The 24,384-nt window shown below is 38.0% G+C and overlaps 1 protein-coding gene and 2 long non-coding RNA genes across 3 annotated transcripts in view; 2 read left to right on the top strand and 1 right to left on the bottom strand.

The window, feature by feature from the left end:
* LOC139467115 (uncharacterized) overlaps positions 1-24,098 on the top strand; it is a 41,019-nt gene extending 16,921 nt beyond the window's left edge. Inside the window, exons 4-6 of the mRNA XM_071248833.1 lie at positions 3,405-3,504; positions 4,289-4,442; positions 24,016-24,098. Coding sequence (XP_071104934.1) covers positions 3,405-3,504; positions 4,289-4,442; positions 24,016-24,056 — 295 coding nt within the window. The 3' untranslated portion in view covers positions 24,057-24,098. The remainder of the gene's footprint in view (positions 1-3,404; positions 3,505-4,288; positions 4,443-24,015) is intronic.
* LOC139467114 (uncharacterized) lies at positions 6,455-11,336 on the bottom strand. Its single transcript, XR_011653634.1, has 4 exons — positions 11,112-11,336; positions 10,588-10,646; positions 7,811-7,882; positions 6,455-7,061 (listed from the first exon to the last, which is right to left on the bottom strand). It is a non-coding gene; the product is annotated as an uncharacterized lncRNA (long non-coding RNA).
* On the top strand, positions 11,446-21,784 carry LOC139467113 (uncharacterized). The gene is made up of 3 exons (XR_011653633.1): positions 11,446-11,704; positions 11,959-12,040; positions 21,365-21,784. It is a non-coding gene; the product is annotated as an uncharacterized lncRNA (long non-coding RNA).
* Positions 24,099-24,384: the final 286 nt, after the last annotated feature.

Raw genomic sequence — 24,384 nt, 5'->3', positions numbered from 1 at the left:
AATTGAATGTATGTCGTTATACATACGCACATAACTGCATTTGATATGTAGTTACGTCGTTCAGATATTAGGCAGTATTTTGCTCGCTCACAGTTTCCGTGAAGCTTCTTAATTAAAAAAATTGTCGCACAGTACTTTTATCGGTGTACGATAAAAAGCGGAGAAATTTACCGTTTTTCAACGCAGAATATATTCTCGGACAACACTTAAGAGTGTCTATTTTTAAAACTGGTTTGATGTTTACTGTTAAATCTACACAATCAAATAGGAAATTTAATATTCTTCACCTCTGCGTAATTTTATAGCCAGAGGTAGATCCAGTGCCGCGTTAGCGCAATTCCCGCACCACCTTCACTTTTCCGATCTTAGGAAAATGTGCGTCAGAAAAAAACTCGGCATCCAGTGGGTTAAAGCCCCATCTGCGGTAGGAACTACCGCACTCTAGTGGGCGGAGCTTATACGAGTGATCTGACAGGTCAATACGACGTCATGATAACGCACACATTTCATTGGTTATTGCGTAAACGGGTGACGTCATGTGAACACCCACCCACGTGGGCCGTTTGACAACAAGGACGTAAGTTTTAATGGTAATAAATATCTATCAAACGATTCCAAGACTTTCCAACAAACGCGTAGGTCTTTGGTTTCAAAACCTACCTTCCATGTCGTCTTCACATCTTCATAAAATGGTACCGCGGAATGTCCACGATATAACCAACGCAGTCCAACACAGAAATTTTAGACGTTCTTGTTCTGAGCTTTTCTAGATCTCCCGACGACAACGAATTAATACGTTTGTCGTGATGAATATGAACAGTGTAATTGAACAAAAATAAAAAATAATATGTGTCACGGCACCAATCGTTATCCTGTGGTGTACGGTATATCTGCAGTTTATAAATAGCATTTCTCACATATACACGGTAATCGGTGATTTCAACAGTGTTTTTCTTCGTTGTGTTCGTCTTGCCTTCATCTGGAATCTGGATGACAACGATCGTGTAAAAAACCCTGGTAATGGTCAAAATATTTTCACGTGATCAAAGTAGGTTTTTTTTGTCGTTTCCGTGACATTTTTTCATTGCCCAGTAGCAATGTATTTTGGCAAAGTCACACTTGTCCGATGAAGCTCTTCGCGCCGAAGTAACTCGATCCGTGAAACTTGGCGGGTCCCAGTGACCCAGATCCCTCTTGATTGGCATGCCTAGTGTCATTTGCATAAGGGCATCCATATTTTTTGTATGTGTTTTCTCCCCTCAAGCCTAAACTTAACCAGAGAGCGGCTGGACGAGATAAAATATATATTACTTATCAAAAAATGTCTTTCAATAATTGTGTAAGTTATTTTATGACATTTGAAAAAATTAGTTTAAACACTTGGTACTAGAATCTAGTCTATGAATTTGTTTATTATATAGATCGATTCGCTTTGCTTCGGAAGCGAATTTTTAATAAACATCGGAACAAAGATAAAGTTGATCTGGTTCTTTTATAAAGTTGAGCTAGTAGTATTTCTTTTAATAGATCGGTGCGCAATTTTCCACAGCGGCAGCAACATTAAGACACGAAAACATTATATTATTTCACGTCGCAATGGAAATAAGAATATCAAAATACGGACAGCCTCACAGACTTCGAAACGATGTTTAAATAAATATTTGTTCACATTAATTCTGTCATGTGCGAGAAAATGGATTTCAACATTTTTTTCATCAAGCTTATTCAGGTCGCTGGCTGCACAGCTCATCCTCTCTTGTAAACTACTTCTGCATGAACACATGTTTTGTCGCGAAGCTCAAAGCAACAATGTTTCTCTCAGATACATTTTTTTCTCCATCCATGACGAGCATCTGTCATAATCTGCCTCAAATTCAGTGCCGATTCTTGGGAGTAGTGAATCAGTGTCACAGCGAGATTTCATTGTGGAACCAGATGAAGCCGAATATGTATGTTCACACTTCTTTTGTCAACCATGCGAGACACGGCACAGACAATCGCAGTTAGGGAATGGTGCGGCCACCATGTTGCAGAAATTCGTCGATTCGAACGCAGTGTTTCTGGACTGAGCTAAATAAACGAAGTGTTTGGAGGGATCGTAGATACTTGGACTTGAAGAAACGGAATTATGCGTTGCAGCAAATGAAGGATTGGTGTGGACAAAACGGGAAAGGGATCCCAGATTGTATTTTTAAAGTTGTGCGCGAAGTGTATCCAAATACCCCGAAAAAAAATACATGGGACAAGTGTGGATCTAATGATCAAACTCAGTTTTGTGTGTGAAAATTCTGTGAAAGGAAAGGAAATTCATAATTAAAGTTGTCTTGGAATATGTGTATTGGAGTTTTCGTTTATCGTAAGTACAATATTATCCGGATACGCCTTCTGTAAACATCAAGTATATTCAGTTACTTATTTACCAGTTGCTTATGTGCATTGTTATGTTGATACACGTGACATATTCATCTATTGTAGTCAAGCTGAGAAATATTGGCGCAACTTCTGGTGCTTCAAATTAGGCCCCTTCCTAAACACTAGTTGAATGAATATATACGTTTTATGAATATTTACGTTTTATGAATATATACAGATTATTGTGTGGCACAAATCTAACTGTTGAATGCAAATGACCAAAACTAAACAAATATCTGTAATTTTCGGATTGAACTGAAAGAATCGCGTCGTCAATTTCGTATTTAAGTATCGTTACTGTTACATTAACTGAAACTGATGTTCTGCTGCTGTTCTGCCGTAAAAATATACAACACAATACACTTTGACCACAAATGCATTAAATGTGCCACATGTACACATGACCATGTGCTTTGCTATTTATAGCGCAAACGTAAATAAGCTCCGCCCACTGTGATCGATGCAGACGCCAAACACGATCGATTCGATTTTTTAGGATAAAACTACAGAAAATTTATTGACTTATATCTTGATATGGAGCCATTTGATGTATCCATGGTTTGTCATTCAAGTTGATACGAAGTTTGACGGTCAATGGTGATCTTGTGCCCGTATGGTTTTCAAAAAACGACTCCCGACACTCGGTTGTGTTTACATTGTCAGTCATTGTTCGAAACTGAAACACCGCCACCTTGCGGGCTATTTATAGTCAGGGTGGGGCTTTAAGGGGCTAAAACAAAGACTGGTCGGCTCGGAGTCAGTATACTGTGTCTGAGTGGGGTATTCGTGTTAAACTGCGGCATGGTACACGTTCATGCACGTCGCTATATAAGTGCAATAATCTTGGACGCGACGTTAAACCCAATTTCACCTCATCTCACCTTGGTTGGGTTAGGTAAGATTATATGTCGCACCAGCATTGTTGCAGCCTTTTAAATATTCGCCATTCGCAAGAATTACATATTCTAAATATGTGTTTCCTCTTAAAACAGACGAGTGGAAGTTCAATATATGAAATACCTCAACAGAAAGAGTATGCTGCGCTACTGTCTGTCATACGCTGAATATATCAAACATCTTTTAAGGTACAGAGTAAGTATCCTTTCTTGAAAAGTCCAAAGTTTCATCTCGTCCTTATAATGATAACATATAGCAAAACCCATATAAATGGCAAATTTCTACTAGTCATTACCATTACTATTGGGCAATTTGGCAAGAACTATAGGAACAGTGCCAATTGTTAACACTGAAAGAATACATGGATAGGGCAGTCCGTCTGGTGACTTGGTTGATTGTGTGTCATGTTGCCGCGATTGTTTGAATCGAGGTTAACAATATCAATCCCTTGATTGTCTGGTCCAGAACTCGCTCATTTAGCTGGAATATTGCTGAATGTGGCAGTAAGCAACGCACAAACAACTGCAATTTAATTTTCTTGCATATTCAATTTGGGTAGAGCAGGGACAGGGGACGAACAAATTCCATGTTAATAGATCTCCTTTGTTGATACATAGTACAAGGGGTAGAATAGGTCTTCCGCAACCCATGCTTATTACCGCCTACCACACTGGTAGGCTTATCCTGCCACATGAAAAGAAGGCCTATTTCCACCCGTGATGTTCCGGGGTAGAATAGGTCTTCAGCAACCCATGCTTGCAGTAAAAGGCGACTATGCTTTTCCTAAGAGGTGAGTAACGGGATCGGGTGGTCAGGCTCGCTGGTTGATGCGTGTCATCGATCCAAATTGCGTGGATCGATGTCAGTGACTGGATTGTCTGGTTCAGACTCGATTATTTACAGACCGCCTTCATTGTGGCGTTAAACAACAAACAAACAACAACATAACAATATGGTCTGTATCTTCCTCGTGTTTCAGCGTAAAAAAGTAACTCGGGGTTACTTCATTAGGTTTGGTCATGAACTTGCCATGCGAAACCGCGAAGTCATGTTGTGGAAGTACTACTCATTCCTCATATACAGGCACAATAGAAGGACGAGGATGACTAAGTGGATGTTAAAGCTTAACGCAAGTGAGTAACACATACATTGAGAATCATTTGTGTATTAGTTCATATGATAGTAAGTAGAAAATATAATCGAAATTAGGCATACAAGTCTAGTCTGTTGCGACTCCCTTCATAATGATTATGTTAAAGGTTAAAGATGGGTTCCTTGATGGAAATAATGAAGACCCCAGGATCCCCTTTCATCTCATACTGCTGTTGATTCATTCTTGTGTTCATTCTTCGTGAGGGGCGGTCGGGTAGCCCAGTGGTTAAAGCGTTCGCTCGTCATGCCGAAGACCCGGGTTCGATTCCCGACATGGGTACAATGTGTGAAGCCCATTTCTAGTGTTCCCCCGCCGTGATATTGCTGGAATATTGCTAAAAGCGGCGTAAAACCATACTCACTCATTCTTCGTGACAATTCAGTGTACTATAAATAGATTTCAGTTTCACAACTTAATGACATCTCCAGTGTGTAACCTACTGACATCATATATACGTATATGGCATGGGGCAAAACTCTAACATGATGACCATGTATTGATATTAGCTTTCTTCAAATTTGTTTTTGTAAGATTTACTCATTCATCCCATTTTGCTCGACATTGACTAATTCTGGTCTTGAATTTCATTCAGATATGTTCTGTTATACATTAATTTTGTTAAAATGATGATGAAGTAATCACAGCAAAAAAAGTGTAGGTTTCCGTCTTCCGGAAACCTTCCGGATACCTTCCCATTTTGGATCCGGCCCGGATACCTTCCGGAAACCTTCCAAAAAAAATGTCAAAATTTGGGGGGTGCATTTTGTTCACTTAAGTGTGAAACACACAAAAAAATTAACTTGAAAATACCAAGCAATTTGAAGGTTGTTGAAGGCATCTGGAAGGTTTCCGGAAGGTATCCGGATGCAAATTTTCTTCATGACTTGCTTCTGGTAAATAATGTTAGCCTGTGCATTACAGGTACCTGTTGTAATATTCTGTGTTATTTCAATGGTAAATATCCTCCTAAAACATTTTTGGAGAAGAAAATTTTTCAATTTCATATTTTGTCCTTTTTGGTATTTAATGAACAAACATCAGTTCTTGTATAATGCTATCCTTAAATTTCATGTCCAGACTTCCAGTTTGTACTGAGAAAAAGAAAAAGTCATTGACAATGTGCTCACTTGGGCCTTTGGTCCTAGTAAGATGATAATAAGACTATTTGTAACGGTACATGTACTTGTTATATCCAAAATACTAACTTCATTGACATTTGCCTCACCCTAGTTTTATGGTACTACAGTAAGCTCTTCCTCAGTTACTGTGAATTATTTTATTAAAAGGGATTGACAGTTAATTTGACACTGGAGTTGTAACCACTGCACATATATGTGTATTCAAATAATATATATAACGATGTGCTTAATACTTCACAAATATCTCCAGAAATAGGCATTTTAGTTATAATTGCAGAAATACTTTATGAATGACCCCTTCACTGTTGCCTTGATCTTACACTTCAACCCCTCATGAGTTATCACTTTTGAGTGTGAATTTGACCTTCAATATCAGTGATAAATATTTCAAAAACATTTCAAAGAGCTATCCAGCACATAAACCAAATATGCAGTCCTTTGGTAGAATTCAACATATCATTGACCGAAATATGGAAGTAATGTAACCAGTATATGTATAAGAGTTACTAAGACTTCTGTAGAAAAGGCAATTTAAGGGAAAATGTAGTTTATATAGATCACACACGACCTTTTTCCAACTTCGACCCCTGCCCAAAGGAAGAGTTAGACCACAAACAAACTTTTTGTCTGGTTGTGACTTTAACCTTTGACATAACAGATCAATGTGTCATCAGACGTTTTCAGAGCAAAGGAAACATGTGTTATTTATCCTGAGATGCCCAAGCAATGCATGGTTTCATAAGATAAGTGTGGCTATTAAACTGAGGCAAAATCATGAAACATCCCCAATTACACAGCTGGCAAATGAAACATAAGCAACAATCAAATTATCAATTTCTTTTATTCATATGCCTATAGTATATCGCACATTGAACAGTGTTCACATGATGGTTCCTGATGCAGTATGCAATTTCATCCTATTCTTCAATACTCATAACAGAGTGTGATAACTGTTCGCTTGACAGTACCTACGGATTATGTTCACCAGTTCAGATAACTTACTTTCCCTCAATCCTCCTTTTCTTTCTATATTGCCATGGATGAACAGGAACCAGGATGAGGGGATAACAGTTAGACTCTATCTCTGCTGCATTGTGTTAGTAGAATTGTGAACTTTCCATTTGGTGTTTGGGTCCACATTTAAAGACAATAAGTCCCATTTATCATTCCTTTCAAGTGTTTACAAGAATTTCCTGAATGTCCTGGAAGAATTACACTCCAGCTTGGCATTGGTTGGTCTTCTCACATTAGCCAGACCAGCCTTTGTGTGTCCCAGTACCATTTGGCATACAATTTCTCGGTCGGCCTCCATTGAAATAACAGGACCCTCATCATCGCTGTCTGCAAATCACCTCTGATATCTGAAGGGGTGCAGCCTCTGTTTAGGACTCCCTTGTCTGGTCCTTCCAGACTGTCAACCTGGAGTACTCATCCAGGGATCTCAAGCAGGACTTCAGTTTCTGCAGCATTATGTAAAAAGATTTTAGCAATCAAAAAGAATTGTGGCCACATGCACTTACAGATAGAAGGCAGCAAAATCACTTAAGTTGTCATATGTGAGTCTTGTTATATGCTAAACATTTAAGATAATCACATCTCAAATCTCAACCAGACAAACCAGTGACTATGAACTCGGTCCAGACAAACCGATGATAACTATTATGGACAATATCCCACATCACTGTGGTATGATTACATGTGATCAATGAGCCTACTCAATCACAACCTTATCTATTAATGAGGCTTGGAATGCTGGGAGTCTTTTAAAGAGATGTCATTTAGTGATTGTTTCAACTCATCAACATGGAAAAATATATATTCACAATCCTTGTCACATAGCCAAACTATTGCTGGATGCAGTGTTAAATAAATGATTTGGCTTTAACACTGCTTTAAACAGTATTCCAGATATATCACCGCATGTTAGTTTGATGTGGGAAGAAAGTCCTAAGTGATGCAGGTCTTTGATGAATCCCACGAGTATGTGTATAATGCTGACAAACCTAGCAACATAATCGGGGAGAACCAGGATTTGAACCCATGACTATAGGTTTCTGCTAAGCCCAAGAGATGCAACTCTGCACAGAAAATTGTAGTGCCTTAGATAATAGGACATCCGTGCCTACAGCGATAAGGAACAAACTGAAGACATATTTGCAAAATAACCATATGAACCAAACAGAATAATTTCAAAATATTTACCACTCACTGTTGCTCTTCTATGGTCTTTCTTTGCATTGATGCTGCACGGATGACTGTCTCTTTTATTCATCCGGACATTCTACAAACATAAGTAGCATTCACATCACAGAAATGTCCAAACTGTACATGTTGTACATTTGATTCAAATGAAAAAACCCCAGTTGTGATTCCGACTTAGAACTACCCTAATCAAAATAATTCATGTCAAACATTCAGAGATGACATTTATCCCTATATTTAACAAATGTTAAAACAATATTTTGACAACAAAGTCAGGGTCATTCAACACATACATTACATAGGAAATAACTTGTTCGACAATGCAGAGAGATCCTCACCGAGGTGAATATCATTCCATGAATTATTGCCACATTTTCTTGAAATGCAGATTAATGCAATGCAGTATTTACTTTTATTTCTAGGCTATTTGTTTGGCTTTTCCATGGCACTGTTTTGACAGAGATCTAACCTTGATATGACACTTTGTTCAGAAATGATATAAATAAGAGAATACTTTATTATTCCAGAGAAAATTTGGGTTACATAGTAAAAGCACAGGGAAACAAGTATAAGATTCATGATTTAAAGGGGCACTGATCTAACGCAATTCCCCGGGACTGGTTGTTGCCTTTGTTATTGTTTTTTCCCAGTGAGTACCCGGATGTAGAGCAGAAATCTAGACTAGCTCGCGACCTCTGTTGCGCCATTCGTAAGCGCATTAGTCACTTTTATGGATACCGGTAGTAATAAGAGCGTATGGTCACATTGATCAACAAAATGAAATACAGTTTCCGAGATAATAAGGAAATGTAGGCATCTTTGTGGGTAGCATCGGTAATGGTGACGAAGTTTTGATAAGTCACTTGCTTGGTAATTTTGCGATTTTCGTTTACACTATTTTGACTTGCAACACAAAGTAAATATTTCACCTGAGCATTGCTTTTTTTATAGTGTGTATATTTTTTTCAAATGAAGGAAAACAAAATGCAAATACCATAATTACAACTTACCAGATTTATGTGTATAAATAGGCAGCTTCCTTATTCGAGGAATGTATCCGTGAATATCCACACAAAGGAATAATATCCCACTCGTCTGCAGCTATACAAAATAACTTATTCGATGTCACGTGTCTCTGTAACTATCAAATATTCTAAAAGATATATATCGTTTCGGATGTCAAGTCTCAAGGGTCGGCTGAGAAAGGCCACGTGACAACTATTTTCATTACGTCGACGGTTCCTAAAAAATCCATTGAGTTTGATAACAATGAGCAACCAATCAACGTATTATCAGTTAACCCTTTGAACAAATTGTATGTTGTTTTTACATCGGCATTTCACGCCATGATTGAGTGTATTCCCTTTGTTTTAGTAAACCTAGACATGTAAACACTCACTTTTGACATATCCACTGTGCAAGATAACAGTGATTAATCAATCAACATATTTTCTGTTAATCCTTTGATGACTAGGAACGATCCGTTGATTTACAAAAAAAAGTAAATCAACTGATCATTCATCTCTTGCTGGGCTGCCACGTGCATATTACATAACCTCACTTCAAACCTGGATTTAGATTGAATAATTACCCCAGACACAATAAATGCCAAATGAGAACCTTTGTCAGGTAATCTAAGTGGTGCTACCACTAATTGTACCTGTAATAAATTCATTAACTGAGCATCAAGTGAATGACGACAAATACACAAGTGTAGGGTTATACGAGAAAACGTGTATGACAACAAGGGAGTAGTAATCGTATTACACAATCCGAAATCCGAAAATGCTTTCACTGCATGGATACTTTTTTTAGTATTAAACTATAACCATCTGGGGTATTTCCAAATGACGACTTCCGATGAGCTCAGCCGTTCTTTTTGTCTGTTTGTTTAGGCTGCAGAAATTATTTAACATGCGCCCTTTGTCGAATCTTTATAGATCACAGTTAACCAATCAGTGTTTATGCAAAAATGCGTAAAACAAATATTGCCTCCAAGTTTATTTAGCTGTCCTTGCAGACGGTAGCCCAGTCTCTGGTCACGCTCAGTTGCGTTGCGTATCATCCGGGTACTCACGGGGGAAAAAACAATAACAAAGGCAACAACCAGTTCGGGGAATGGCGTTAGATCAGTGCCCCTTTAAGTTAAATACACTCGACCCGTGAAGATTCCGGGGTAGACTAGGTCTTCAGCAACCCATGCTTGCCATAAAAGGCCATTATGCTTGTCGTAAAAGGCGACTAACGGGATCGGGTGGTCAGACTCTCTGACTTGGTTGATGCATGTCATTGATTCCAATTCCGTGGCTCGATGCTCATGATATGAATCACTGGGTTGTCTGGTCCAGACTCGATTATTTACAGACCACCGTCATATAGCTGAGTGCGGCGTTAAACAACAAACCAACCTAAATACACTCATACATACACACACAAACACAACATCCAAACACCAGGGTTAGAAATTGGCACTAGTCATTTTGACATTTTAAAGGTTTTGCTATATGCTATCATTTTAGGACTAGTGGACTGAAAGTGTTAGTTTCTACCGCTGCAAACACTAATCAACTAATGAATTGAGTGGTCAGACTAGGTTGTCATCATACTCTGAGGGCATGGATCTTTGCTGAAAATAACAATCACTAGATTGCCTGGTCCATGTTCAATTATTTACAGGCTGCCATCACAGAGCTGGACTATTGTGAGTGTGATGTTTCACATTACATTGAAATATACCATGATGAATACATGTAGTTTGTATTTATCACAAACAAAAATACTCACTCAATACTTGGTATCCTCCCTGAGGATGTCTGTGAACCTCCCCACAAACCCTGAACATGCTGAAACAGAAAACAACTAACTTGTCTTTATCCTTTCAATGTTTCAGTGTGAATTTGTTAAAGATTGATAAGCTGTCATTATTCATTGTAATCCATATCTCACTTTCAGGTGGTAACACATGATTGGAATTGAATGCCACGTTTTGTTTGACATGCACTTTGCCAGATTTATACCCTTGGCAACTAACCCTCATCATCAAATCCCAGCGTTATGTTGAGAATAAGGACACGACCCTTAAAAGTCCTGCACCTGTAGCTCTTATGCAATCCCAAATAGAAATATCATGTCACAACAAACACTTGATCATAATAATAACAAAGGGTTTCCGAAAACAACAAAACTAAAAGGGCCCTTGACGTTTACAGTAGTAACATGGAGATCAGGAAAATATCTAAATCAATCCATTCCATAAGATCTCTGTATAGAAATCATGGAACATTATGTCTCGAAGCCCTGCTACGTACCTGGCATCTGCAAGCTGCTCTTCCTTCCTTCGGCTGTCAATCAAGTTTTCGAAATACTTGACGTCCTCGTTGTGGATGGCTCAGGTGGATTTCGACCGGGATTTCTGAGTTAGAGGTGATTGAGAAAAATGTATCGATACACGAGGTAAGCATATCGCAATCAAGCATCACGGTGTACATCGATTACACGAGGTTTGAGTGTTTGTTTACATTTGTGTTCCAAAATGGCGCCCTCGGCCATACAGGGAATTATGGGTAGACTTGCTTGTCCCGGAATAACACGAGTTGGTCACGAATGACGAGCGGTCATTTCTGCAGCAGTTACGGAAAGAGACGAGGTTGGCCGATTACAGTTCATACAGGCCATATTGGGAGCCGCGGGGATTTCGACAGTGTATATTAGGAAGTATACCTATGTGGTGTATGGAATATGCGTTTGCCTACCATGCCAGGCAGTGTGACAAGGGATATCCCAGCGGATGTAATATTCCTACAGCAGAAATGTTTCACAACCTCGATTGCAGGGAGCTGAAGATGTGACATATTCAGACAGAGACCATAATACATAGACTGTTATACGGTCTCTGATTCAGGTAAGGAATATGTTAATAATATTGATCACGTATTAAAGTTATTTATCTTCTGTAAGCCACTTATTATGTTTTATATATGTTAGTAAATGTGTGATTTAATTTTTGTAGGATAAGCAATCTACCTAACTTATGTTAATCCTTGCTAATGTATATGATGTAGAAATATGTTTGCTTATTTATATTCCTTTATCTAGATACTCTATAGTGACTCATTTTTTTAGTTCATACCGTACTGACTAAACTTACTTTTGCAGGTGTGAATAATCAAGAACAAATTAAATGACAGGAGTTTTGCAACAGTGAACATTGTGAAGTGGAAGATAAGACATTTGAAAGGTATGGATATTTTCACTTGAACTTGTTGAAGAATACCGTGATGACAACTTTATCATGTTGGGAATTTTGGCGGTGGGGTAGCCTAGTGGTTGAAGTGCTGAAGACCAAGGTTCAATTCTTGTCATGGGTACAATGTGTGAAGTCTATGTCAGGTGTCCCTTGCTGTGGTATTGCTAAAAACAGCGTAAAACCATACCCACTCATTTGGGGATTCCGGGTTGGACTTGGTCCCCATCAACCTATGCTAGTTGTAAGAGAGGGTTATACTATAAAGGGAAATAGTACCTCGCCTACTATTGCCTGGTGAAAACAGCACCTTGTTATTTTTTTTACCTTGGGTCTGAATATGCCCGAATACATGAAATTAAACTTGCATGGTCACTTGTAAACACAAATAACTGAGAAATGTTCAAAAAGGTTTACATTAAAAACTAGCATCTACTTGCCAACTCTGATTTGGAGATGCAACTAAACTTATTGTGAAAATATAATATGCTTTGATTTCTTTGAAGTAAAATAAATGCAATTAAACTTGCAAACACAAATAATTGTTAAATGTTAGTCACCTAAAAATAGTTTACATTAGAAATTAGCCTCTGCTCAAATTTACTCATGATTCTGATTGGGAGGTGCAACTAAACTTATCATTGAAAGATCACATGCTTTGAAGTTTTAAGTAGCTTTACTCAGATTAGCTCAATGTCAAGCTGAACCTGAGTCTGGCGAAAATGTCAAGAAACTGGACAACAGGTATACTATATATGTCATATTTATTTTAGTAAGTAGGAAATAAATAGTAATTTTATAGAAATTTCATTTATATATATTTCGGCCAGGAATCAACATGTCTCTCCAGATAACAGACAACAATTAGTAGCCTTTTTGCCAAATCAAGGTGCTGTTTTCGTTGGAGAAATCAGTGAAATTTTGCTGAGGTGCCGTTTTAGCCTCACCCATAAGAGATAACCTAATAGATCAGGTGATCAGGCTCAGTGACCTGGTTCATGGCATCTGACAGTGACCATCTAACAGTGTGGATTGATGTTCACAATATCAATCACTGGATTGTGTAGAATTTTGGGCCTACCTTTTGAATACAGTACCTAACTTTTCAAACAGGTCACAGTATCCTGTGATGTAATTCGTAGTATTCTGTTGCCTGGCACACTGGCAAAAGAATGCATTGTGATGTCAGGGGTCATTGGATGTGCATATATATGCTCTTTTCAGTGGTCTATCGTCTCCACACACTATGTTGTTGCATGAGTTTTAAATTATTTGTTTACTAAATATTGTTTTAAACATTTATATGTGAACTGGATGGGTAAACAAGCAAAAACTTATTTGAATACCGCTCCAGAATTAGAATACAATATGATATGACAAAAGTACAGTCAAGGAATACAATTATATACATGTTCTTATTATAGAAACTACGTTGTCGGCGCTGTCAGGTCGCATTTTTAGTAGTAATAGTGTACTGCAATATACGGCAAGGAATAGTATTATAAATTTAAGATGCTATGTAAAATCACAAAACCTATTGGATAGCCGAATGTAGTCTTCTACTGATTTAAGAATTCTAAGTTCATTTTTGACGTCCTTTCAGGATTACCTAATAGAATTGAATTTAGATCATATCCCTTAACATAATAGTACATATTCTGTCTTAAATCATTGTAATTTGGGCATATGAGAAAGAAGTGAAGTGCATCTTCAGTGTGATGGCCACAGCTACATGCAGGATTATCTTATAAATATTGCCTGCGGATGCACATTTTATAACAAGTGCTTGTTTATTTTCTATATACTTTTATTTCATTTTTTACTTATTACAGTGGTTAAAATGATTATAAATATAAATTGAAACTAATAATGTGCAATAAGCGGGTTATAGCTGAAACGACACCTTAGCAAAACAGCACTGACTGGCGAAATACTCGCCGAAAGCGAAAACAGCGATTATTACTTGACGAAAATGACACCTTATTTTTTTTTTTACCTTGGTAAAATAAATGAAATTAAACTAGGATTGATAACTTGCAAAGACCAATAATTGTGAAATGTTAAAACAAGTTTACAATAGAAATTAGCCTCTACTCCAACTTATCCTATACCCGACTCAATTTATTGTGATAACATGCTTTGAAGTAAAATATATGGAATTAAACACACATCGTCTCATACAAACACAAATGCATGTAGTTGTTAAACGTTGAAACAAGTTTACCTTCGAAATTAGTCCCCTACTCCAATTTACTCACCGACTCTGATTGGCAGACACAGCTCACTTGTTGTGAATGTATTTTTCACTTTAAAGTTTAAAGTACTCAATGTCAAGCTGAAACTGTATTTAAGAATCCTAACATGGTGCAGTTTTCCCAATGCACCTACCCTAAAACTAAATGTAAAAAATGCGCACAAACAGACTGCCCAGGCACATGCACACCCTGGTGCATCCACTGCAAATCCACCCAACACACTTCACTTTCAAACCAATGCCCACACAGACACACACTCACCCAGCAGGCCAACAAACACATAAACATAGAAACGGCTAAAATCCAAACACGAAAATTTGCTACACCTGCATCTAAACCACTCCTCCCTACACCACACCCAAACACCATCCCACAAACAAACACCACACCCATAACCGACAGCTCTGTCTGGGACCCCTACCGAGAAACCGCACCCACCTCACACACACAAGCAGCCACTCAACCAACCACGAACCCTCCCAAAACATCAACCCCCGCATGCAAAACAAACCTCAAAATGACCACCACAACACGACCCTCATCCAAGCACCCTACAGGCCATATGGCAACAACGCTCTCCCACAAGCAAGCACAACAACAAAACACAAACACTAAGAAAACATCAGCTACACCCATCCCGCCAACACCTTCACAACCCTCCACATCACATGCCTCCCCCATGGAAACTCAACCAGCTAAACCTAATCCAACCCATGACGAAGATTTCTCCACTACTGAGGAAACAATAGACACTACTCCAACTAAAACAAACCAAACTTCCCAACCAGCCAACACCCCAAACCTAAATAACCTCACCTTACTCCTAGCATATATGCATAGTCAAAACTCACCAAAAGCTAGTATGGAATCCTTCCACAAAGTAGCTTTCAATCTAAAATTAACCGATCTTCCCTTCTTCCTCTTTAACCTCCATCTAAAAGAACTCACCGAATAAAATAAAAACTAAAAACTAAATCACCAATCACCCGAACCCAATATTCGAAGGACTAAATATTTTTCAGTGGAACGCCAACGGACTCACCTCCCACGGCCATGAACTAAAAACTAAATTTAAACTAAATAAAGGCCCTCACATTGCTTGTATACAGGAAACCAAATTCTCAAAAAAATCGAAATTCACACTACCTAACTACAACTCAGTTAGAACTGACAGAGCTAAACCGAAAACAAGAAGAGCCGCAGGAGGACTAATCATATTTATCAGGGAAGATATAAATTACGAAGAAATAAAAATAGACACGCCAAACCTAGAAGCCAACGGCATTAAAATCACATTAAATAACCGAAACATAAACATCATAAATATTTACCACTGGGCGGAACAAAAAGTCCAACCTGAGGATCTAAACAAACTACTCAAAATAAGCGATAAATCTACTATATTCCTAGGAGACTTTAACGCTCACCATCCTACATGGAGCATAGATGATAAAATAGATACTCATGGCAAATTAATCTCCGAATGGATAGAAACAAACGACCTAGTACTCCTTAATAGCAACCAACCCACGAGGTACGATAAGATAAACCAAAAAATGTCGGCTATCGACCTAACCATATGCACCGCAGATCTAGCCCAAAGCACTCAATGGGAAGTGCACGACGTCCCGCTAGGTAGCGACCACTTCCCCATAAACATAACCATAGGAAATACAAACGTACCAATCCAAACAGAAAACCAAGAACCAAAATTCCATTACAACAAAGCTAACTGGGACCAATTCCAAGATATCTGCAACGAAGCTAACTTAAACGAAATAGAAAATAATGATCCAGAAACCTATTGTAAAAACCTAACAGACTATATAATAAACGCAGCCAAAACCTCCATCCCCTTCAAAGTATCTAAGACAGGCAAACCGACGGTACCATGGTGGAATGAGGAAATAGAACAGACTAGACGAAAACGTAAATCAGCCTTCAATAAAGCAAAACGCGACTACAAATATTTAAACATAGCCCACGAACTAAACCACCAGGTTCAAAAACTAGTCCAAATAGCCAAAAGTAGAGACTGGAAAAAATTCTGCGAAGGTATAAATAACCGTACAGATGCCAGAACGGTCTGGCGCCAAATCCACGCCATTAGAGGCTTAAAACGACATAAAAAAAACCCTAACATTAACAACTCAACCAACCCCGCCCAAAAAGCAAATAATCTCGCCAACCACTTTTCGGCCGTTAGCAGTAACAGCAACTTCAGCCAAAAATTCCAAGATAAACTTAAAACAGAAAACAAACCCACAAAAGAACCAAACAATAACAATCTAGAAATAAATCAACCCTACACAATGGAGGAGCTCCTCTACGTAATCCAAAACAGGAAAAAGGGCACAGCCCCAGGATTAGACCTAACCTCTTACCAAATAATTAAAAAACTCCCCCTAAAACTGCTCCAGGCACTACTCAAACTATACAATCTCATCTACCTAAACGGACAGGTTCCTACACCCTGGAAACAGGCCCTAGTCATACCAATCCCTAAACCTAATAAACCAGCTAATCAAGCTAACTCATATAGACCAATATCCCTAACTTCAAACTTATGTAAAGTAATGGAATCAATGGCTAAAAATAGATTACAACATTACTTAACCCAAAATAACACCATAAACCCAGATCAAAGCGGTTTCACTCCTGGCCGCTCAACCCTAGATAACCTCGCCCGACTAGAACAAGATATTAAGACAGGACAACTAAATAAACAATATACCACAGGCATCTTCTTAGACTTCTCTAAAGCTTTCGACATGGTATGGCACGATGGGCTAATACAAAAACTTAAAAAAATAGGACTCAAAGGTCAGATAATAAACTACATCCAGGACTTCCTAAACAATCGTAAAATAACCGTGTGTATAGACCAAACTCTATCGGACCAATGTCCCCTAGAAAATGGCACTCCACAGGGCAGTATCCTCAGCCCCACCCTCTTCAATATAATGATAAACGATCTATTCGAGGGTCTATCCCCTAAAGTAAACACATCAAAATTCGCGGATGATGGAGCCATCTGGATCCGCACTAAAAGCATGAAAATGGCCACAAATCTACTCCAAAAATCTCTTAATAAAATACAACAATGGGCTGACAAATGGGGCTTCTCCCTTAACTCAGAAAAAACAACAGGAATAGTATTCAAACATAAAAACATGAAACCCGCCTCCCCAATCCTCCAGCTAAACAACCAAACAATCAAATTTCAAAAACAAACCAAATTCTTAGGACTTATTTTCGATGAACATCTCACCTGGGATGCTCACATCCAAAACCTAACAACTAAATGCAGTAAAGACCTAAACACCCTAAGATGCCTAACTGGCTCTAACTGGGGAGCCTCCAAAGATACTCTCCTCTCTCTCTACATATCCCTAATTAGAACAAAACTAGACTACGGCTGCGCCATATACAACACCCTAAACAACTCTCTATCCAAAAAACTTGACTCAATACAATATCAGGCTCTCAAACTCATTACACGCACCCAACATGGCACCTCCTACACCTCACTTCAGGCCTTAACAGGAGAAATGCCACTAAGTCTACGCAGGGAACAGCTAAGCTTAAATTTCTGGGCCGCGTCCCAATCAAACCCTCTCATCCAAAACTTAATAAACCAAAACATCAGCCCTAAAAACCAAGCTCTAGCTCGTAAACACCCCTTACTTACCCCAATATCCCAAAGAATAACAAACTACCTAAATGAACACCAAATTAAAAATCTTAAACAAAACTGCAAACAATCAAATATCTTCACCCCTAAACTTAAAATACCCAAAATAGACACAACACTAGCTAGCCAAATAAATAAACAAACCGACCCAAACATAGCTAAAACTACCACACTAGCATACATACACAAAAATTGGCCAAATTGGTGTCACATTTACACGGACGGATCCTCAGATCCGACCTCCAAACACACGGGTTTCGGAGTCCATACCACACAACCAACTAAAACCACACAATCCTTCCGACTCCCAAATAACCAATCAATATTCACAGCCGAACTAATGGGCATGGCCTCAGCCCTCCACAATCAAGAATCCAAAAACAACCAAAAAATCCTGATACTTACTGACTCCCTAAGTGGACTACAAGCCCTCCAAAACAAAAATACCAAAAACCGACCTAAATTAATAAATCAAATACTTAAAAGCTCCAACGACCTAACAAAAGCAGGCAAACAAATAACCTTCTTGTGGATACCCGCCCACGTAGGAATATACGGTAATGAAAACGCCGATAAAGCAGCTAAACTATCCCTTAAAATCCCAGAAATAAGCTTAAACTTACCCATCTCAAAAACAGAAATTAAAAGTGTAAACAAACAAAAAATCACAAAAAAATGGCATAACCTATATCTAAACTGAAATAGCAAAATCAAAAGAGTGCTCAGCAAACCACTAACCAAACCAAAAATTCTCCATCCATCAAAAAAAATCGACAGAGTAATCACTAAACTCCAAACAGGACACACCAACCTAAATAACCACCTAAAAAATTTTAAAAAACACACTACAGGTAACTGCCCACACTGCAAACAACCAGAAACCCCAGAACACGCACTCATCCACTGCACACACTACCTAACACATCGAACCGCATTACAAACCACCCTCAATCTAAACAAGGCTCTCACTCTAGAAGCAATACTAAACCCACAAAATAAACTAGAAAACTTCAAGGCCTTAGGCGTATTCTTAATAAAAACGGAAAGCGCACGTTAAATCTCCAAAGTAAGTAAGTAAGTAAGTAAGTAAGTGCAGTTTTTCACAATGGCCTTTCGATGTGTCATTTGAACATGTTGAAAGGTTCTACAAGGGATATTTGTAACCCAATACTTTCCGTAACGGGCGACAATACTCGTCTAAAGAGTTGACTAACGCCATCAGTCGGCGATCAGGCTCGGTGACTTGGTTGATGCATGTCATTGATCCCAATTGTGTGGGTCGATGCTCATGATGTCAATCACTGGACTGTCTGATCCAGACTCGATTATTTACATATAGCCGGAATATTGCTTGAGTGCGGCATAAAACAGCAAACCAAATCATAAGTGTGGGATGAATGATTTGAAATTAGCAAGTTTAATGTGACCTTCAATCACTACAACCTGATCTGAGTCTTGAAAAGATATGACTTTGATTCAGTGAAAATTTGCATCATGATAGTTTCAACTGTAGATACAGTTAATCTGTTTTTTGTACAGTTTCTGTTTATTCAATATATATTTTGTTCAAATAAGCTTTGCCTCTTCACCAACCCTATTCCTCTTTTGGAATAAATAGTGTCTAATAATTCAAACACCATCACCATCATCCTAGTGAACACAACAAAGAAATGCACATCAAAAACGTCATTATTATTATTTCTGATCTCTGATAAATTAGAAAAAAACTGTTATCCAGCAAGATACATTTCCTTGGTCCCAAGAAGCATGTTACATAGTAAACTGACTCGATAATTGAATAGCAGTTGTAAAGGCACAACTGACTAAGCCGTCACTACTCAATTAAGTAATTAACAGACAATTGCAAGTACTAATACCCACCCGACACTAATTGCCCTGTTAATCCCTAGTCCACAATGAGTTGACATTGAGTTCATTTTGCTAATTAGCTGTTTTTAGAGTAGCAAGGTAATAAACATCAAAGGTGGGGCAGGCTTTGATCATGTGTTCTGTAGAAGAGATGATGTCACTTGTTTTATGTTTATTTAGGATTAGCTACATCCCTTGATGCTACCAAGGCAGCCCTTGAGATTATCAGACAGTTTGGCTAGACACAAACTGATGTCTCCCTTGTAGCACACTATGTGTCAGACACAGACTTTGACCACTCTGTGCAGATGCATATCAATGCATAAGGAACATTGGGTAGATGATTCAACAATGCCACACAAGTCAAAGTTGGGTTTCACTGTATTTAGAAACAGACGATAGATCCAAAACTTCATAACAGTAATTATGATTAATTTAAACTTTGCAAGGCCAATATTTTGGCAGATTTGCATGTTATTGTTAATCTTCATTTAGTTAATTTTCAAAAAAGATAGGATGAATGATAAAATATGATAATGAGTCATGAATATTTGAATTCAGATCAGAACAAACAGGGAGGGTCACCCCAAAATGTGAGAGTCTCTAGGGGAGACTTTTGACAAAACGGACAATAAAATATAAAGTGCTTTGCATTTTCTTTCAGTGAGGGTTGTGTCAAAAATGAATGAGAACATACCGGTAATACATGAACGGCCCCTTTAATGTAATATACATAGTTTTTAACTGATGGTTCAGGTTGTACTTTTCAGTTGAATTTCTTATCACTGTCTATGATGGACTACCAATTAACGGTAGATATTTAATATCCATAATAACTTAGATAAATGCTTCTACAGTCTCGTCCTAATTTGTCAAAATTTGAATTTCAATATAGCTTCCATTAATGAATTAATGAATTTGGTGAGAATATCTATTGTCTGAATTCCTAATATACTTTCTTTTGTATTTGGTGTGCAAGGGTAGCCTAGTGGGTGAAACAGTTTCTGAAACCCGGGTTCAATTCACCACATGGGTACAATGTGTGAAGCCCATAGCTGGAATATTGCTAACAAGCTGCATGAAACTATACCAACTCACTCGCTCATTATGTTGTATTTTGAGATCACTTACATGACATGTGTTTTGATAATTATGAATAGTTGCATTTATGTATTTATGTATAAGAACCTATGTAACTTAGTTTTGCATAGTCTTGTTTACCCTTCCTTACATTTTGATGTAATGCAAACACTCAAGCAAAATTCAGGTGAACCTTGTGGTATTGTTTTCGAAGACCGCATACATTTTTGTATTTTCTGACCACTTTTCTGTTTGCATTGGCTTATTTACATGTTCAAAGATTGGTTCAATATCAGTTGCAAGATAAATTGTCAATACCTCACTGTTTGAGAAAACAACTTTAAACATTTGTAAATTTATATGTGTGTGTTTCATAACTTTTGACTAACAAGTTTCTAAAGATGTTATGAAATGTTTCAGGTACCTGGATTTCACAATCTGACACCAGCTACATTTAAGAAGATCTTGCTCACACAATTCAGACAAGGGACTCGCCGGATGATGAACAGTACTCCTGATAACAACCAACAGATTCACCTCAGAAAGTGATGATTCTGAATGAATAATGCCACTAATGTGACTGTAGGTGGTTTTATTATGACACTAATGAAGTCTGAATGAATTTATGCCAAAGCACTGTGACTATGTCCAGGTTGTGTACACCGATGCTGACCATACAAATCTGAATGACTTTTGTGGTTTACTGCAGAAACATAATTGACTTTAGATATTCTTCTTCAATAAAATTCTTCTGAGATTTGACTAATTTGTTTATTTAGAAAATGGCATTGAAGCGTCTGTTCTGTAAGGCCTTGCAAACACCACTGGTTACTTTATGCTAGTTCCTCTTCTTGCTTGATCAAATTTCAATTTGTGATATGTACCAATGAAATGCCATATAATCAATAAATAAGATTTTTTTCCAAAAACATGATTTCTTTTGCTTCATTAGCATAAAGATATATAATACTGATCAGCCATAACATAGGTGCTGAACAAATATGAAATGTACTAATGCCCTGAATGTTTTCCTACTATAAATACTTAACAAAAGTTGTAGTTCCACCATAGTAGACAAATGACATTGATATTTTTTCTGTACTTTATTTAGGTGTTTTCTATGGATGCCATTAGTCTTATGCACCAATTTGGGACAATTGTATTCTGTTTTATATTCCCATGAAACTACACTGTCCCGATATAACAAGTACTGATACCGTTCCAAACTAATCTGTTAATCTCACCAGGGCCAAATGCCAAATCACATAGCCAATGACTTTCCATTTTTTTCTGAGTGAGAATGCTGTTTTGCCACTTTTAGCAATATTGCAACAATATCATGGTGGCGGACACCAGCAATAAGCTTCACACATTGGACCCATGTCGCAAAACAACTTGTGAACAATGCATGCCCACATATCTCAGTTTGAGGAGGATATTTACCATTAAAATAACACAGAATATTACAACAGGTACCTGTAACTTTTTCTTTTTCTCAGTACACACTGGAATTCTGGACATGAAATTTTAGGATATCATTATACAAGAACTGATGTTTGTTCATTAAATACCATTAACATCCGAAAAGGACAAAATATGAAATTGAAATATTTTCTTCTCCAAAAATGTTTTAGGAGGATATTTACCATTGAAATAACACAGAATATTACAACAGGTACCTGTAATGCACAGGCTAACATTATTTACCAGAAGCAAGTCATGAAGAAAATTTGCATCCGGATACCTTCCGGAAACCTTCCAGATGCCTTCAACAACCTTCAAATTGCTTGGTATTTTCAAGTTAATTTTTTATGTGTTTCACACTTAAGTGAACAAAATGCACCCCCCAAATTTTGACATTTTTTTTGGAAGGTTTCCGGAAGGTATCCGGGCCGGATCCAAAATGGGAAGGTATCCGGAAGACGGAAACCTACACTTTTTTGGCTGTGAATACGAGGGGTGTTCATTAAAGATTTCCCCTGACCCCCTTCCGATTGACCTAGTGGAATGAAACTTTTGATACTCGAAGCTGACAATTTACGTGAGGCAGTACAAATCACCACACAACGAAGTGGAATGCAGCGCAGTGCTGATGCCTATGTATTGTGTATCAGTAGTGTTCAATACATTATTTGGATATGATCGATATTTCCAGGGATGCTGACCACTTACCGACTCCATTTGCCAATTCGTATCATTTTGTGGAATATGTCATGAAAACAGTAAACCGTGTATGCAACAAAGTGGCACATTACATGAGCGTTTCCAGAAAGGTTTTTACCGAGGAATCGACAGAAGTAAAGCCGGAGGTATCAACATTGGTAATATTTTAATACATTTCTTTTGTTGTCCAGCTTGCAAGAAGGGGTAGACGGTTTCGAAAACAGGATGATCTGGGTCACTTTAGCATTAGACGAAGTTGTCGAATTGACTGTGGTTTGCAGCAGTAGAAACTAACAGTTTTAGTCCACTAGTCTTTATAATGATATATAGCAAAGCCCTTGCAAATGGCAAATTTCTACTAGCCATTATGATACCCTAACTATTAGGCAGTTTGGCAAAGACTGTAGGACTAGTGCCAATTTCTAACGCTGGAACTATACAGTGGCGTCGTACATGTATGTCAGTAGACAAGCCAAAAAAAACCCGGACTGCTACAAGTAAAAAAAAACAAAACACACACACACACACACACACACACACACACACACACTATTAATGTTCGCAATATAACCGGTCTTCATAGAGGGACTAGCGATAGTTCACCTTGGAACATAGAGTGAATGAGTGAATATGGTTTTACGCAGCCATATATGTATGTTACATCGGGCTTAGCTATCATATAAAATTTTGGCAATGACTACAGGACTAGTGCCAATTTCTAACGCTGGGGTTGTGTGAATTGACACTGAATGAGGTACTGGGAATGTCGACTGCTGTTTTGCGTACTTTTGACACATTGGTACATCGCAAACACCGAATAACTGTTATATTACATATACTAATTTGGGGGGAGGGGAGCGGAATACCCAACAGCACGCATCATTTGTTGATTTTAATTCTGTTTACAGGGGATGTTAGTGACATGCGCTGCGTAGATACGCCGTGGTAACTCACCCACTCAGTCCCTGACAGTTTCACCATTACACCGAGGAACGAGTAATGAGAGACTTCACAACACCTAATGTAGTTGTCAGAAATTAAACAAAACTATCTAAAAAAATAATTGTTGTCGAGTGTTTCATTGTGTTAACCGTTATCACGGTTTTCCGGTTTCAGGTACAAAGCATATTTGGACTAGAATACCTCAGTCATTCCTCATCAGGCCGCAGTGATATGGGCAGTATCAAAGTATCAAATGAATCGTATCAACTGTAGCAGCAAACTCATACCTGTTGCTTTTTTTATATATTTTCTGTACAGTGTCCCTTTTTCTAATT

This window comes from Haliotis cracherodii, unplaced genomic scaffold, assembly GCF_022045235.1.
Source record: "Haliotis cracherodii isolate W230 unplaced genomic scaffold, xgHalCrac1.p SCAF_19, whole genome shotgun sequence".
Taxonomy (NCBI): Eukaryota; Metazoa; Mollusca; class Gastropoda; order Lepetellida; family Haliotidae; genus Haliotis; species Haliotis cracherodii.
This window is presented reverse-complemented; position numbering and strand designations above follow the sequence as displayed.